General features: G+C 34.3%; 1 protein-coding gene across 1 annotated transcript in view; it reads left to right on the forward strand.

Moving 5' to 3' along the window:
- LOC105851158 (disease resistance protein RPP2A-like) overlaps window positions 1-16619 on the forward strand; it is a 32348-nt gene that overhangs the window by 3234 nt on the left and 12495 nt on the right. The window contains 5 exon segments of the mRNA XM_012717503.3: window positions 3321-4383; window positions 4660-5114; window positions 5962-6823; window positions 6825-7070; window positions 7309-7584. Coding sequence (XP_012572957.3) covers window positions 3321-4383; window positions 4660-5114; window positions 5962-6823; window positions 6825-7070; window positions 7309-7584 — 2902 coding nt within the window.

The raw sequence follows: 16619 nt of genomic DNA on the forward strand, positions 1-16619 counted from the left end.
TTTAACCATTTTTCTTTATCAACATTTGTAATAGCTTCTTGATATTACTCTGGCTTTCCACTATCAGTGATCATCACATACTCATGTGGAGGATATCTTTGAGAAGGTTGACGTTCTCTAGTAGATCTTCTCAACTCAAACTTGGCTGGTGGCTCAATTGGAACCTGCTCATCATGGTGAGGCACATGATCATCAGTTACATTCTCATTATCTACCTGTATATCTCCCCAATAGACAAAGGTTTATGTAGGGGGGCTTAGGCGCAACATTTTCAATGTAACTTCTGGAATTTGGTTTATGTTTTTCAGATTTATCAAAATCTTCAATAGTCTGGTCTTCAAGAAATATCACATCTCGGCTTCTGATAATTTTCTTGTCAACTGGATCCCACAATCTATAACCAAATTCTTCATCACCATAACCGACGAATATACACTGTTTGGATTTGCTATCAAGCTTGGACCTCTCATCTCTTGGAACGTGAACAAAACATCTGCAACCAAAAACTCTCAAATGACGGTAAGATACATCTTTCCCTGTCCACACTCTATTTGGAACATCACCATCAAGTGGAATAGAAGGAGAAAGATTTATCAAATCCACTGCAGTTTTCATTGCTTCACCCCAAAAGGATTTCGATAATTTTGCATGAGAGAGCATACATCTGATTCTGTCATTAATCGTACGATTCATTCTCTCTGCAACACCATTATGTTGAGGTGTCTTTGGAACTGTTTTCTCAAACCTGATTCTATGTTCTCTACAATACTCTTCAAATGGACCTCTGTATTCGCCACCGTTATCTGATCGAACAAATTTCAATTTCCTTCCCTTTTCTCTTTCAACACTTGCATGAAAATGCTTGAAGGCTCCAAATATCAGGTCTTTAGATTTCAAAGGAAATGCCCACACTTTTCTAGAGTGGTCGTCAATAAAAGTAACAAAATATGATGCACCACCAAGAGATTTACTATCCATCATACAAACACCAGTATGAACTAAATCAAGAATATTTTGCCTCCTATGAGGACCAGTATTATGAAAAAAAAACTCTATGTTGTTTTCCAGCAAAACAATGAGTGCAAGTTTTTAGAGACGTACCTTTCACAGGAAGAAAATTTTTCTTCGCAAGTATGTTGAGTCCTTTCTCACTCAAGTGACCAAGGCACATATGCCATAAATCAGAAGATGCATCTTCAATTGCATTCACTTCTTCCTTGCATAGCTTCGTAAACATCCTATAGAGAGAAGTAGAACTTTGCTCCTTTGCAACCACTAGGGACCCTTTAGTGATTTTACATATACCACCACCACCAAAGAAAATGTGATAACCATCAATATCCAAGGCTTTCACCGAAATCAAATTGAGACGAATATCAGGAACGTGTCTAACATTCTTCAATTGAAGCTTGCAACCAATCCCAGTTTCAACCGAAACATCTCCCATACCGATAATTTTACATACTCCTTCATCTCCCATTTTTACCATGCCAAAATCACCAGCACTGTAAGATGAGAAGAAATCACGCCTAGGAGTAACATGATATGAGGCACCCGAATCAATAATCCAAGTTGAATCCTGACATGCAAGGTTTATGGAATTATCATCACAAATAATGTAGACATTATTAACAGATGCAACTGCTGTTGTATCTTTATCATTTTTCTTCTCTTTGTCTTCATCTCTTTCCATTGATTGAGCTCTCTTAAGGAACCTGCAATTTCTTTTTATGTGACCCGCTTTGCCACAATGATAGCATATCATTTCCTTTCTAGTTCTCGACTTGCTTCTTGACTTGCTACGACTTTCAGAGTTGTCGCGTCTATGGAAATTTCTAGATTGACTTCTCCCCCATGACTCTGCAACTAGTGCTTCTGACTTTGAGGAAAAACCAATCAAACCACGTTCCTTTCTTCGAGCTTCTTCATTCAACACGCTCTCTTTAACTGTTGACATTTTCAACTTTCCACTTGGAGCTGAATTGGTCAACGTCACAACAAGGACTTCCCAATTATCAGGCAAAGAACTCAACAATAACAACGCTTGCAACTCATCATCTAATTTAATTTCTGCAGTTGTCAACTGATTCACTGTATTCTGAAAAATACTCATATGCTCTGTCATTGAATCCCCATCTTTGTATTTCATATTCACCAGCTTCCGAATCAAGAATGCTTTATTTTGCACATTCTTTCGTTCATACAACTCTTTTAATTTTTCCCACATCTTATTAGCATCTATTTCAGTTTCAACATGTGGATATACACTCAGATCCAACCACTACCTGATCAACGCCACTGCCTTTCTATTCATCTTCTTCCAGTCAGCGTCAGATTTATCTGCGGGTTTAACAGTGTCACCCTCAATAGGATCGTACAAATCTTTACTGTATAACATGTCTTCTATGAGAGTCTTCTAAAGTGTATAATTAGAAGAGTTGAGTTTAATCATATTGAGACCTTTATTTTCCTCCTCCATTTAAATGCACAAATCAAATAGCCGAGCTCTGATACCACTTTGTTGGGAAAAACCAGAGATAATTAGCGATAATTATCTCAATAATGCGGAATTTTTTTTCCCCCACCTGTGCAGATAAATGGCCAAACAGAAAATACAATTCCAAGAGCAATAATAATTGACAGAAAATTAAATATGAGACAAACACAATTTTAACGTGGAAAACTTTCCTCAAATTGAGAGAATAAAAACCACGGACCTAGTCCAGTAAAAACTTCCACTATAATAATTAATGGATACACCAATAGTCTTCCTAATAACAATAGGAATATCAATCAACAATAACAACCTTCTAGTGGATATGCCAAAGTAACTCTCAAAGAAGATAAAACTACTCAAATTATATATTAAAATAACAAACTCAGTTGTATGAATAACATACTAAATTTGTAGATCGGAGCAAGTTTGCTACGCACCTGTTACCACCCTGGAATCAAACCCTTGACAACCGTTCTTCTTCCGTTGTTTTCTGCGTGTCTTCTTAGGAATTTCTAAATCCCTTTTATTACCTTCGAGTGGGCCAAACCCATTAAATTTTTTTTTTCTTTTTCTTTTTATTTCAATAATAATAATAATAATAATCGTAAAATTGGTGGGTTCCACTTGGGGAGTGAGCCCACTCAACATGTTTTGTTTTGATTATTTGTTTAGCAAATTTAAGTTCTTTTTTAAATAGTTGAGGTTTTTATTTACACCTCTCATGTTAGTAATTCCTACTTTCTATTGACCTATGCAGTATGCACATGTTGGTGAATTGTTAATTTGTTAAACATATAATCATTCTTGTTCATGTATTCTACAGGAAAGAAAGTAAACATATTAAAAATGTCGTTGAACGTGTAACTCATGTGATAAACAACAAGAAGAGAGTCTCGTTCGGTGCTTTCTACACAGAGAGTGTAAAATGTGGTGCGCAAGAAGTGATTCAGATATTGAAACAATCAAAATGTCCTCTCCTACTAGGGATATGGGGGATGGTAGGGATTGGTAAATCAACCATTGCACAAGCCATTTATCATCAAATTGGTCCATATTTTGAGGACAAGTGCTTGCTCACAAACGTCAGGAAAGTTTGGAAAGAAAAACGCGGTCAAATTTCTTTAACGGAGAAGCTTTTTTTTGATGTCGGCAAAGCAACTGAGATAGATATGCAGATACCTACAATTGAATCAGGAAAAGTTATTTTAAAAGAAAGGCTTCGGCATAAAAGGGTACTTCTAGTACTTGACGATGTTGATATATTGGAGCAGCTAAATGCTTTGTGTGGAAGTCGAGAATGGTTTGGTGCAGGAAGCAAAATAATCATCACGACAAGAGATAGACATCTACTTAAGGAGCATAGAGTTGACCACATATATAGAGTGAAAGAACTCGACGAAAGTGAATCCCTTGAGCTTTTGTATTGGGGTTCATTCGGCCAAGCAACAAATCGTCTGAAAGATTTTGCTATGCTTTCTAGACAGATTGTTTCTTATTGTGGGGGATTGCCTCTTGCTCTTAAAGCCCTTGGGAGGTTGTTGCATGGAAAGGAAATACTTGAGTGGAAGAGTGTGTTGAGGAGTCTCGAAAGATTTTCCATTCCAGCTCCACAACTACTAGAAGCTCTAGAAAAGAGTTTTAATGATTTGAGAGATGAAGAGAAACGAACATTCCTTGATATAGCATGTTTCTTTAAAGAGATGAACCAAAATGATGTACTTCAAACATTAAACAGGTCAATACAATGTGCAACTCTTCAAATAAGTCTCCTTGAAGACAAGAGCCTTGTAACCATTGATGAGAATAACAAGCTTCAAATGCATGTTCTGCTACAAGCCATGGCTAGAGGTATCATTGAGAGGGAATCAAGTAATAAGACTAATCAAGTAAGTGATAGTAATATTTGATTTTTGAGGCTAGTTCTGCTTGATGTATCACCAATGTATGGTGTTTTGGTTCCAAAATATATTGAAGATAAAGGAAGCAAAGTGAACAATTGGTGATACATCAAGAACATTGGAAGATAATTAATAAGTCTGTGCATTGAAAATTAGTACAAAAAATTGTGGGTTACCTCATAGTTGATGATGCATCAGAGGCATCAAGAATTTCAGCAACCATATATCTAAGCTATGATTTTCTTCTTTTCATTGATGTTTCAGCCAAAGATGTATGATGTGTTCTTGAGTTTCAAAGGGGAAGACAGTCGTGCAAAGTTTACGTCACATCTCTGTTCTTCTCTTCAAAATGCAGGGATTTATGCTTTCAGAGACGATGACCAGATTCAACGAGGAGATCAAATATCAGTCTCACTGTTGCGGGCAATTGGACGGTCTAGAATTTCTATCATTGTTTTGTCTAAAAATTATGCTAATTCAAGATGGTGTATGCTAGAGTTGGAAAAGATCATGGAAATTGGCAGAACCAGGGGTCTAGTGGTTGTGCCAGTGTTCTATGAGGTAGATCCCTCAGAAGTACGGCATCAGGAAGGTCAGTTTGGAAAAGCTTTTGAAGATCTTATATCAAAAATATCTGTAAATGAATCTACAGAGAGTAGTTGGAGAAGAGAACTCTTTGGTATTGGTGGCATAGCAGGGTTTGTACTTAGAGATTCCAGGTTCTTTTTTTCCTCTTAGAATATTGTTTGTGACACTTCAAAATTCTTAACCCTTGGTAGGGTGATAATATCTTTTTGTCCATTTCAAAAATCATCATTTTTAAAAGTTTGGCAAAACTACACAAGTGGTTCTTTAACTTAATTTAAAGTTTCCTTTAGGTCTTTTATCTTTTTTTCATGTCAAATTAGTCATTTATCTTTAAAAATGTTTGCACGATCAAACCAACTTTCATTCTTAGTCCAGTAATGTTGCAGAATTGTGTACGTAACCACTGTATGTTATACTATAAAGAATGTTTCACCTTTCAACACCACAATTAGACCCTCATTGACAACAAGATCACAATCTTAGATAAAAACTTCAAAAATATCATATTAAATTTGATGGATTTGATATTTTCAGTCATTCTGATATAATTTAGATGTTATTTTGATGAATTGAAACTTTTAAATTAAATTAAAGGATGTCTAGTGTAGTATTTGAGGCTTGATAATATTCCTCTATAATTTCAAAACTAATTACATGAGACCATGGAATTCAATTTGGCTTTGTTTAAAAAAAAAATTATATTAGACCATGCACGTGAATTTGTAGACTTGCCAGTGACTCTTAAATTACTTTAGAGTGATTTTTGCTGGATTACCAGTAATAGCTTGTAATAAATGACAAAGATTACTGGTTCACTATAGCTTTTCCTTCTCTTATATTGCAATGCATCTTTTTTCTTTTAAAAATATGCACATATACAGGTATATAATTCTTCCATTTTTTTTATAGATGCATTTATTAGAGAATGATTATTCATACAATTGATTGTGCACCCTATCATTTGTTCATATTTTACAGGAATGAAAGTGCAGATATCAAGAATATTGTTGAACATGTCTCTCGTTTGCTAGATAGGACAGAGTTATTGGTTGCTGAACATCCACTAGGTGTTGAATCTCGTGTGGAAGCTGCAACTAAGCTGCTAAACGTCCAAAAATCTGAAGATATTTTACTTCTAGGGATATGGGGAATGGGGGGTACAGGTAAAACAACCATTGCCAAAGCCATTTATAATCAAATTGGGAGAAAATTTAAGGAAAGAAGCTTCCTTTTTAATATAAGGGAATTTTGGGAGACAAATGCGGATCGTGTTTCTCTACAACAACAAGTACTTACTGATGTTTATAAGACAACGACATTCAAGATACGTGACATTGAATCAGGGAAAAGTTTATTGAAGCAAAGACTGGCCCAAAATAGGGTACTTTTTGTGCTTGATGATGTGAATGAATTGGACCAACTAAAGGCCTTGTGTGGAAGCCGCGAGTGGTTTGGACCAGGGAGTAGAATAATTATCACAACCCGCGATATCCATCTTCTTAGATCGTGTAGAGTTGATCGAGTGTATGAAATAAAAGAAATGGATGAAAGTGAATCTCTTGAGCTTTTTTGTTGGCATGCATTCAAACAACCAAATCCTAAAGAAGATTTTGCTACACATTCAAGAGATGTGATTGCTTATTCTGGGAGATTGCCACTAGCACTTCAAGTCCTTGGATCTTATTTGTCTGACTGTGAAATAACAGAGTGGCAAAAAGTTTTGGAAAAACTCAAATGTATTCCCCATGATCAAGTACAAAAGAAGCTAAAAGTAAGCTTTGATGGTTTAAAAGATGTAACAGAGAAACAAATATTTCTTGATATTGCTTGTTTCTTTATTGGTTGGGATGGACCGAGATGATGTAATACAAATATTAAATGGGTGTGGGTTTTTTGCTGATATTGGAATGAAAGTTCTGGTAGTGCGAAGCCTTGTAACTGTTGACAATAGAAACAAGCTTAGGATGCATGATTTGTTGAGAGACATGGGAAGACAAATAATTTATGAGGAATCACCATTTGATCCTGAGAAGCGTAGTAGGTTGTGGCGTCCTGAGGAAGTGTTTGATATATTATCAAAGCATAAGGTACTTACAAATTAGATAACTTCTTGTATGGTATATAAATTATTGAAAAATACAACAGTAAAGGAAGATAACTAAGCATGGATAAATGAATTATTAACATTCATTTGGATTCTTAATTATCACATGAAATATGAAAATTAGTTTCATTCATGATTGTTATAGTCTTTGCTAACTATTTGGGTTTCAAATGTCAAAATTAAGCTATTTGTTTCCTGTTTCTCTGGTTTTGTTAATTTAGGGAACAGAAGTTGTAAAGGGATTGACTTTGGAGTTTCCAAGAAAAAATACAGTTTGTCTGAATACCAAAATATTTAAGAAGATCAATAAACTCAGATTGCTTCAACTTGCTGGAGTGCAGCTTGATGGAGATTTTAAATATCTTTCAGGAGATCTTAGATGGCTGTATTGGAATGGATTTCCATCAACTTACATGCCTGCAGATTTTCAGCAAGGAAGTCTAGTTGCCATCAAATTAAAATATAGTAATCTCAAACAAATATGGAAGAAGAGCCAGGTACAAATTATGTTTAATATTTTGTTCATGATTTTTTTTTCACTAGTCATATCCCGGAAGCAATAAATTTTCACTGGACCATAAAAGAACAATCAATAAATTTAAATTTTATCATCCCATCTACCTTTTTAATTTTCATATAGTGCGTTCTTAGGAAGAATGTAGGCAATGCATTTAGAATTTGACAAATTGGTGAATTAGGATTCCCAAAAGTTGTACCACCTCCAACACTTATTAGAAGGTATCATTTGACAATCTTACACATACTAAGAAAATTAGTTAAAATATTAAATTTTCTCTTCAATAAATGTATTAGTTAAATAATGACACTAAAAGGTAGTAAAATAATTTAGAGGCATCTTTTGTAAAAAATTTATAATATATTTAACAATTTGAAAATATACATATTCAGAGACAATTTTGTTTTTTAATGAGGGACTTATATGTTCAAATATACTAAACTAAAGAATGTACAACAGAGTAACACAAGAAAGAAGGTAACTGTATACACAAACCAAGCAATCAAATGGGCACCCTTGTCATATTGTTTTCGTTTAGTTTTTATAACATTGTGAGTGATTTTAGTGAAAGTTTTAGCAAAATTCATGTTTTGAAGCATTGTATATGAGAGTATCAATTTGAGTGGAGAAACAGTGAAAACTCTTCATCCCAATTCCCAATGCTACTCTGTGCCTGATTTTTGTGTTTAGTAAAACTATGTTCCACTGATATCACAAATAAAGGAAAACATTGGGATAACCTGATCCTATATTTATCAGTTAATGGGATTCTAAGTTTGATGAATTACAATGTTGTTCCATTTTGCAGTTGCTTAGTTAATATTTGGTGATTAGGATGCCTATTTGCGGAAAAGTGATTATATTTTCACTTGATACTAAAACTGATTACACGAGGAGATATAAATAGGACATAAAATTAATTTTGAACAATTAAATAGAGTTGAAAATCAGAAAACTGATTTTCCCTATAAATGGTATCACTAAATAGAAATGAAATTAAAACAGAAGTCCTAATTAATACATACTAATAACGGTATAAAATTAGAATCCTATGATCCTAATTTTGATCTCATAATCAACACTCCCCTCAAGTCTGGGTGGTAGATGTTTATCATGCCCAAATTAGATTTGATATTCTCATATCTATTTTTTGGAAGAGCTCTAGTCAGGATGTCAGCTGTTTGGTTACACGATGGTAAATGATCAATACTTATAATACCATGCTCAATCTTCTCCTTTATAAAATGTCGGTCAATTTCCACATGTTTTGTTTTATCATGGTGTACGGTGTTCTTTGCAATTCGGATGGCAGCTTTGTTGTCACAAAAGATTCTCATGGTGTAATTAGTTTGAATTCTGATTTCATCCAGTATCTTCTTTTGTAGATATCTTCACAAATGCTGTAACACCCCGATTTTTAACAGCGCGGGTGTATTTTTATTTCAAACCAATTTAAATTCATAAATCAATGAAATACCTTTGTATAAAATATTAAGTTGTAACACAAACGACAAAAGTCATAAGTAATTACATCATAATTACCAACAACCTAAAATCGTTTTTGAGATTAAAATCCAAAGTATTTAAACAGAAAAATATATCGGGGCTATGAGACCTATCAGACATAGCTGATATCACTGGGGTATTCTCGGCAATCACCTGTACAAAAGTACTGCCCCAAGAATCTCTATCTTCCCCCACAGTCACATAAAAAAAAATGGAACATGGACCCACCAAAACAAAAGTCAAACTGACAGTATAAGTTATAGATACAATCTTCCCAAAATAAAATAATTACAACCGCAAAAGAAAGACATCTAGTCCCTATACAACCAAACTAATCTAATCATACTACTAAAACTATAATAACCCGGTGATTATCACGCGTCCCGCAAGTTCCTCCTAACACAACATCGATCAGGTATGTCTAACTACATTCCCGTTGGGAGGACGACCTCAGTTCTCATTGTGGGCAAAGCCCAAATTCCACAATAATTGTAAAGGGTCATCAAACAAAATTAACAAATATCACTTAGCATTTAAATTTTAAACGCACAAAATAACCTTTCATCTTAGCATACTCCTTTAAAGGGTTTTCATATGTCAAAAATGCATAAACAAAGTCGAAAATGAAGTTTTTAACAAAACTGCACTGTAATATTCGAACACAGCACTATCGTAGCCGAATACAACTGAGAAAAATGCAGATTTTCAGTTTTAACACTTCACACATTCATAATACCAATTATGAACACATAAGTCACACCAAATTAATCTCCACAAATTCACACCTCAATCACACATCAAACATTCATAACATCAATTATGAACACATAATTACATCGAAACTTAATCAACCAAAATTCACACCTCAAAGCAATTACGACACAATAACAAACAACAATCGAGTATGTATATACAATCATCATAGTATAACAAACATGACTCGCGTGCCAAGCACCCTAATGCAAAGCGTATATGCCAATGCGCATGATTCCCGAATTTCCAACAAAAACCCTCATCGAAGGGGCGTAAATCATAATTGTACCGCCTATCATAGATCTTAGTACTAATTATCGAGGTGCAGTCTCTCACAGGTTAGAACGATTTACTAGAGTGTAGCCTATCACAAGCCTTACACATCAGTTAAATCCTAGTAAGGATAAGATGAACCAACTATCACATGGAACCACCCCGTGGTCCATCACAGTCACCACTTAACTTCTTGGCCCATTGTGGTCACCACTGACATTGTGGCCCATCACGGTCACCACAAGCTATGAAATGCATGAGCATACTCTAATTCTTTTCACCACAATCATTAAGTAAATGCATCTATTAAAAGATTTTTCATTTTTAATACTCATTTAATACTAACGATTTTTCAAACTTATCACATAGAATACTAAAAACAGATTTTCGTCAATAAAATCCATAACACACATATAATCAGTTATGAATACATAATCACATAAAAACTTAATCACCACAACAACATTAATATATCATAGTTCTCCCCACCGCTAACTCGGTGCCAACAGTCTCGATTCATTTTCGAGACTCAAGGAGCTAACTACATAAACATAAATATTTATAATAATTTGTTCACAACTAAAATTTATCCAACCACAACAAAATTCTCAAAATTATATCTTTTTCACACACCAAACTTTTAAAACCAAATAATCTACATTATTTAGTTAAAACTAAATAAAACAAATATTGTCCAAATCACACACACACACACTCGACTATTAAAGCACCGAAATTTGGAGTTAATAAAGTACTCTAAACTTTTTGTTTTTAAACTCAGTCCAAAAGTAATTAAAGAGTAACATTTTAAACTCTAACCATTCTAATTTTCAATATAACTTTTTGCTCAAACTCTTTAACTTAGTTAAAATTTGAACTTCTTCACAATTTTAACAACTCTAAATTTTTTTTGTAAAATTTCAACTTCAGTTTAAACTCATTTATTTGAAAATAACTCATTACGTAACTCAAACACATCAAATTTAATCATAAATTCATAACAGGTAATAAACCGTATTTTCACCCAAAATGTATATATTCACGTCGAAATTAATTATCTCACGCAATCGCACATTAATCATCCATCAATACACGTATAAAGTCCTTATATGCAGACTAAAAATTTGGAAGGAGCTCTTATCTTAACTATCGCTTTAACAACCGTTTACGACACCTTGATTAATTTCGGTAAAAATTTTGCTCGCGTCGTCGCTTCGAAAACTAGCTCACTAGCACCGCAGCGTGGCAAAGAGCAACTTTCCCTTCTGTCACTTTTCGAAAGAAAGCTTAGATGTCGAAGAAAAGTGGAGGTTTGTTTGAGTTTTTTTGAAAAAAACACACTTGTGTTTGTTTTCTTGAAACAAAGAAAGACGAAAAAGAGAAGGAGGGTGGCGTGAAAGCAAGGAACGTGTAATGATGATTTTTATAAAATACCTAGATATTTGTTAAAATCATATATATATATATATATATATATATATATATATGATTTTAACAAATATTTAGATATTTTATAAAAATCATCATTACACCTATCGCATCACATCACTTCTCAAACCACTTTTTAAAAATATATCTTCTCTCGCCGCAATTCAATCGCCAGATGAATTTTGTTTTTTCTGAAAAACGCTGCATCTTAAAAAATAAAAATTCGCCAAAATATTTTCCGTAAATAAATAAAATTGTTTATTGAAAAATACTTTTAATCGGGTCTCCAAAAATATATTTTTGACATTTAACTCACAAAATACCAAAAACTAGGCTAAAAGCCTAAGAAATTCACACAAAAATATACCCTAAAATTGTTTTATTTAGGATTTAAAAATGAAGGGTCTTACATTACTACCATCCAAAAAGGAATTTCGTCATCGAAACTTAAAGTACGAGTAACAACCACACTAGGTTTGCACTCCAACTCGACATAGAAGTTACAACTTGTTTCACCCGACCTACTCGAATGAAGTGTCGCATACTCCTTTTCATAGGGTGCTGAATAACTCTATACATTACCATTGCCGATAAGACTCGCCCGTTCAATTCAATATGATTTTGTCTACTATCAACAAGAGATTAAGGATGATCAGTTCCTCAATTTGTCAATAAGTAGCTAACAATCATGATGGTGGCTTAGACTATTTTAACCGAACTGTAATATCGCTCTTTGCGACTTGCACTTAAGGTTATTCTAAATGCACAAGCGGTCAAACAATCTTCTCAACGTCCACCGAGTTTTCCTTATTTTCCTATAACTTTGATCCTATCAACGAAGTACAATCACCCACAGCTATGTCACATAGCCTCATATACATCCATTTGATACGAAACATCCATTTGGTACCAAACCGAAACACTGAGTATGACACCAACACACTGAGCAACAAACAATCACTACTGTCGAGAACTCCTGAGTGTCTCCATTGTCCACAAATCCTCGATTTTTCTTTAGTCGCACAACTACGCCAAACCGTGGTGTTCTTATCAGTATGTTGTTCTAATTATAACTCTAATAATTCCATCTCCACATCTACTTGGTGATCCAAGCTTCCTCAAATGTTTTCGATAACATGCTAAAACTATACTACTTATGACACAAAATTTCTTCTAGTTTAGTACTTCATCTCAAGAGTCACATCTCAAACAAAAATCCAACTTGAATTTCATTCACTGATTAAGACCTACATTTGTCTCATGCCTAACACCTCAAATTCACGCTTCACTAGTCAATTTCTTACATACTTCTCAATCTCGCCGCGTCCTTTATTTACAGCTTGATGAATTGTAAACACACCTTTTAAAAATTCCTGTTGAAAAAGAAATTAACTCAAGATTGATCTTGGTTGTGAAAACAGAAAACGGAGGACGTTCTTGGTTTTAACTAGAAAACGGAGAACGTTCTTGGTTAGTTAAAATCAGTAATTCAGTTTATGTATTTAACTTGATAATCAATCAAACTGAAAGTAAATAGATAAGGGAAGAGATACCACACAACGATATATCTTGGTTCACCCAACTCGGGTTACGTCCAGTCCTCACAACCGTGAGATTTTCCACTAAGTGTTTAAAACAAAGAACCTTCTTGGTTTTACAACACCTAGCACAAATCAACCTTGATCTGTTTCAAACTCTATTTCTTTCCACCCATAAAGTAAATACAACATCTATCTATCTTGATAGGATTCATTACAATCTAATCAAACTATAATTAAACTCTTATAGTTTGAGTTATTACAATAATGATGAGATTGTTTTGATAGAATATGAGATGTCTCAACTCTTGTTTGAGATTCGATTCTTTACAAAGAATTCAGTAGAAATAACACAATATGATGTAAAGATTTAGAACTGCTTCTTCTTTGTGAAAGCGAGAATTTCAAGTATGTGAATGTGAATGATTTGTGGGAATTAACAGCACTTGAATTTCTTGCTTTAATCTTGGATATTGGCCTTCCTTTTATAGGCGTTTAAGAGCATTTAATAATGGTCAAAAGAGTTGTTGGTAGTGCTCTGTCAGTTTTGACCAAAACCAATATATGAGATTAAAAAATGATTCAGCCTTCGAATAATTTGAATCTGTTTTGACTGAGTCTGTTACAGCCTTGCTTAATCTTCTTGTCTTCTAGTTTAAAGATCTTTGAAGCTTCTCACTTAACCATTGATGTTATAGCTTCGATCTGGAGCTTTGATTTTGTCCAAAATAGTTTGGAGAGTGATTATAAACCTTTGCTGAAGTAGGAAGATTACTGCTAGAATTCTGCAGAAAACGAAGATTGATTATCAATCTGGTTCTGGAAGTTTGATCTTTCTGGAGATTTGATGATCAATCTGAAGTTCCTGTTTTTGATCATTCTGGGTGTCTATATAATGTCTTTGAACAGATCAAGATTGATTGAAATTTCTTGACAGTTTGACTGAAGAGATTCCAAACTATTTCAACTGGGCTGTTTCGAGTCCTTTTATTTTAATGATTCGAGAACCTTCTTTTACTGGTATGAAACTTATTTGTTCCTTGCCATGTACTGATGATCTTAGTATAAAATTCAAAGGCAAAAGGTTCGTTGAAATAGTGGAGATTGATTGGTCAAGATGTTGTGATAATCAGTCTTGAACTTGGAGATCGTTCTCCATTTTGTCCAGAATGTTCTTGTTTCTTTGTCTGTTCAGTTTTCAACTGTTTTCTTTGTTTTGCTTGATTCTTATCTTTGAATTAATTCACTCAAAAGCACAAGTTAAATTAACATAACATTTTAGAATCATAATTAATATTTTTAATTAACCTTTGTTTATTTTTATCAAAACTTTAATTTGAGAGTTTGTTTCAACAAACACAACATTTTTAGTAGATCTTCAAACACTCTCATCCATAACTTGAATTATTTATCCCTTGTCTACCTCAACTACCTCAATTATACAAGTTTAAGGCGTCACTTGGTCCTCCATGCAACCTTGTGGATTTTAAATCATCGACTTAAAGATCAACCATCTTAGGGTCCCAAATCAAATTTTGAATAATCCCTCCGACTCTATACTCAAAGCTTACATTGCTACAATTTCTAAGTAATCTCGTACTCTATACTTCCAATGTCACTTAATAGTAACATGCGGTTCAATACATCAAGGCTTAACTCCTTGTGTTTATCCAGACTTCACCAAAAATTGACACTTACGTATCTATAGTTTCATCTAAAATCACTATCCATACTTACCATCTCCTAATCCACACAGAGATTTGTCACTTATCGAAGAAATATATATTCTCACTCCTATAATCGTCATGAGATTCATACTTAACAATCTGAGTCGCAAATCTAGTTTAACTCGAATGCTCGACTTTACCCCTCAAGGTATTGACTATTCCTCAAAGTGTAGTTTATCTAACCACAATAGTATTTACCCCTAACGTGCAGTGCCCCCTTAACTTCAATACAAGTCTCTTTCATTGACACCTAAGCACCAAATGCTATTCCAAATGAAATCCTTGTCTTCTCAATAACTCCATGGTGTTCACATCTAATACTCTTCTTAAAAAGCTTTTCACTTAGATCTATACATGAAGTCGCCTATTAGTCTAACTTTAATCCATCCATACCTATCATCTTCGAGCTACCATCAACAACATAACCTCTGTGTCCTTGGAACCACTTCATAAATCCCATGCCGTCATGATTCGCCTCAACCCTGCCTGACAATTAATCATTTCGAAGATCTTTTCCACTTCTTGAATCCATTGATCAGCTTTTTCTGGGCTCCCCTCACCCTTGAACTTTGGAGGATTGTAACGACGAAAATCTTCCAATGCGCTTGACTCAGCAGCACGAATCTCTCTTTCTCTCTTGTCCAGATCTCGTAGAGTCTTTGCAGCAGTCTGTGCAGCAATAGAAGTAGCCATGTTATTCATAGCTTCAGCCATTTGATCATCCCCATTGACGTTGACTCTTGCAGCGTCATCCCTTCTTGGAGGCATTGTTTCCTCAAAACCAACATCAAGAAGAAATCTCAACACCCCTTAGAATAATTCCAAAAATAACTTCCGACTACATCAATACATAACAACTACACCAGACCTGACAACTCAGACAACTTAACCCGACGCATGATCAGATAACAACTCCCAACCTACAGGTTGACCTACAATCTAAAACAAAGCTTTGAAACCAAACTGTAACACCCCGATTTTTAACAGCGCATGTGTATTTTTTTTTTCAAACCAATTTAAATTCATAAATCAATGAAATACCTTTGGATAAAACATTAAGTTGTAAGGCAAACGACAAAAGTCATAAGTATTACATCATAATTACCAACAACCTATAGTTTTTGGGATTACAATCCAAAGTATTTAAACAGAAAAATATACCGGGGCTATGAGACCTATCAGACATAACTCATACCCCCGAGGTATTCTCGGCAGTCACCTGTACAAAAGTACTGCCCCAAAAATCTCTATCTTCCCCCACAGTCACATAAAAAAAATGGAACTTGGACCCACCAAAATAAAAGTCAATCTGACATTATAAGTTATATGTACAGTCTTCCCAAAATAAAATAATTACAACCGCAAAAGGAAGACATCTAGTCCCTATACAACCAAACTAATCTGATCATACTACTAAAACTATAATAACCCGGTGATCTCCACACGCCCCACAAGTTCCTCCTAAAACAACATCGGTCAGGTATGTCTAATTACGTTACCGTAGCCAGGGTACTAATCGGTAGGGCGACCTCGGTTCTCATCTGAGGGCAAAACCCAAATTCCACAATAATTGTAAAGGGTCACCAACCAAATTTAACAAATATCACTTATCATTTAAATTTTAAATGCACAAAATAATCTTTCATCTTAGCATACTCTTTAAAAGGGTTTTCATATGTCAAAAATGCATAAACAAAGTCGAAAATGAAGTTTTTAACCAAACTGCACTGTCGTATTCGAATACAGCACTGTTGTAGCCAAATACAACTGAGGAAAATGAAGATTTTCAT

The sequence above is a fragment of the Cicer arietinum genome, chromosome 6 (genome assembly GCF_000331145.2).
Source record: "Cicer arietinum cultivar CDC Frontier isolate Library 1 chromosome 6, Cicar.CDCFrontier_v2.0, whole genome shotgun sequence".
In the NCBI taxonomy this organism is placed as follows: Eukaryota; Viridiplantae; Streptophyta; class Magnoliopsida; order Fabales; family Fabaceae; genus Cicer; species Cicer arietinum.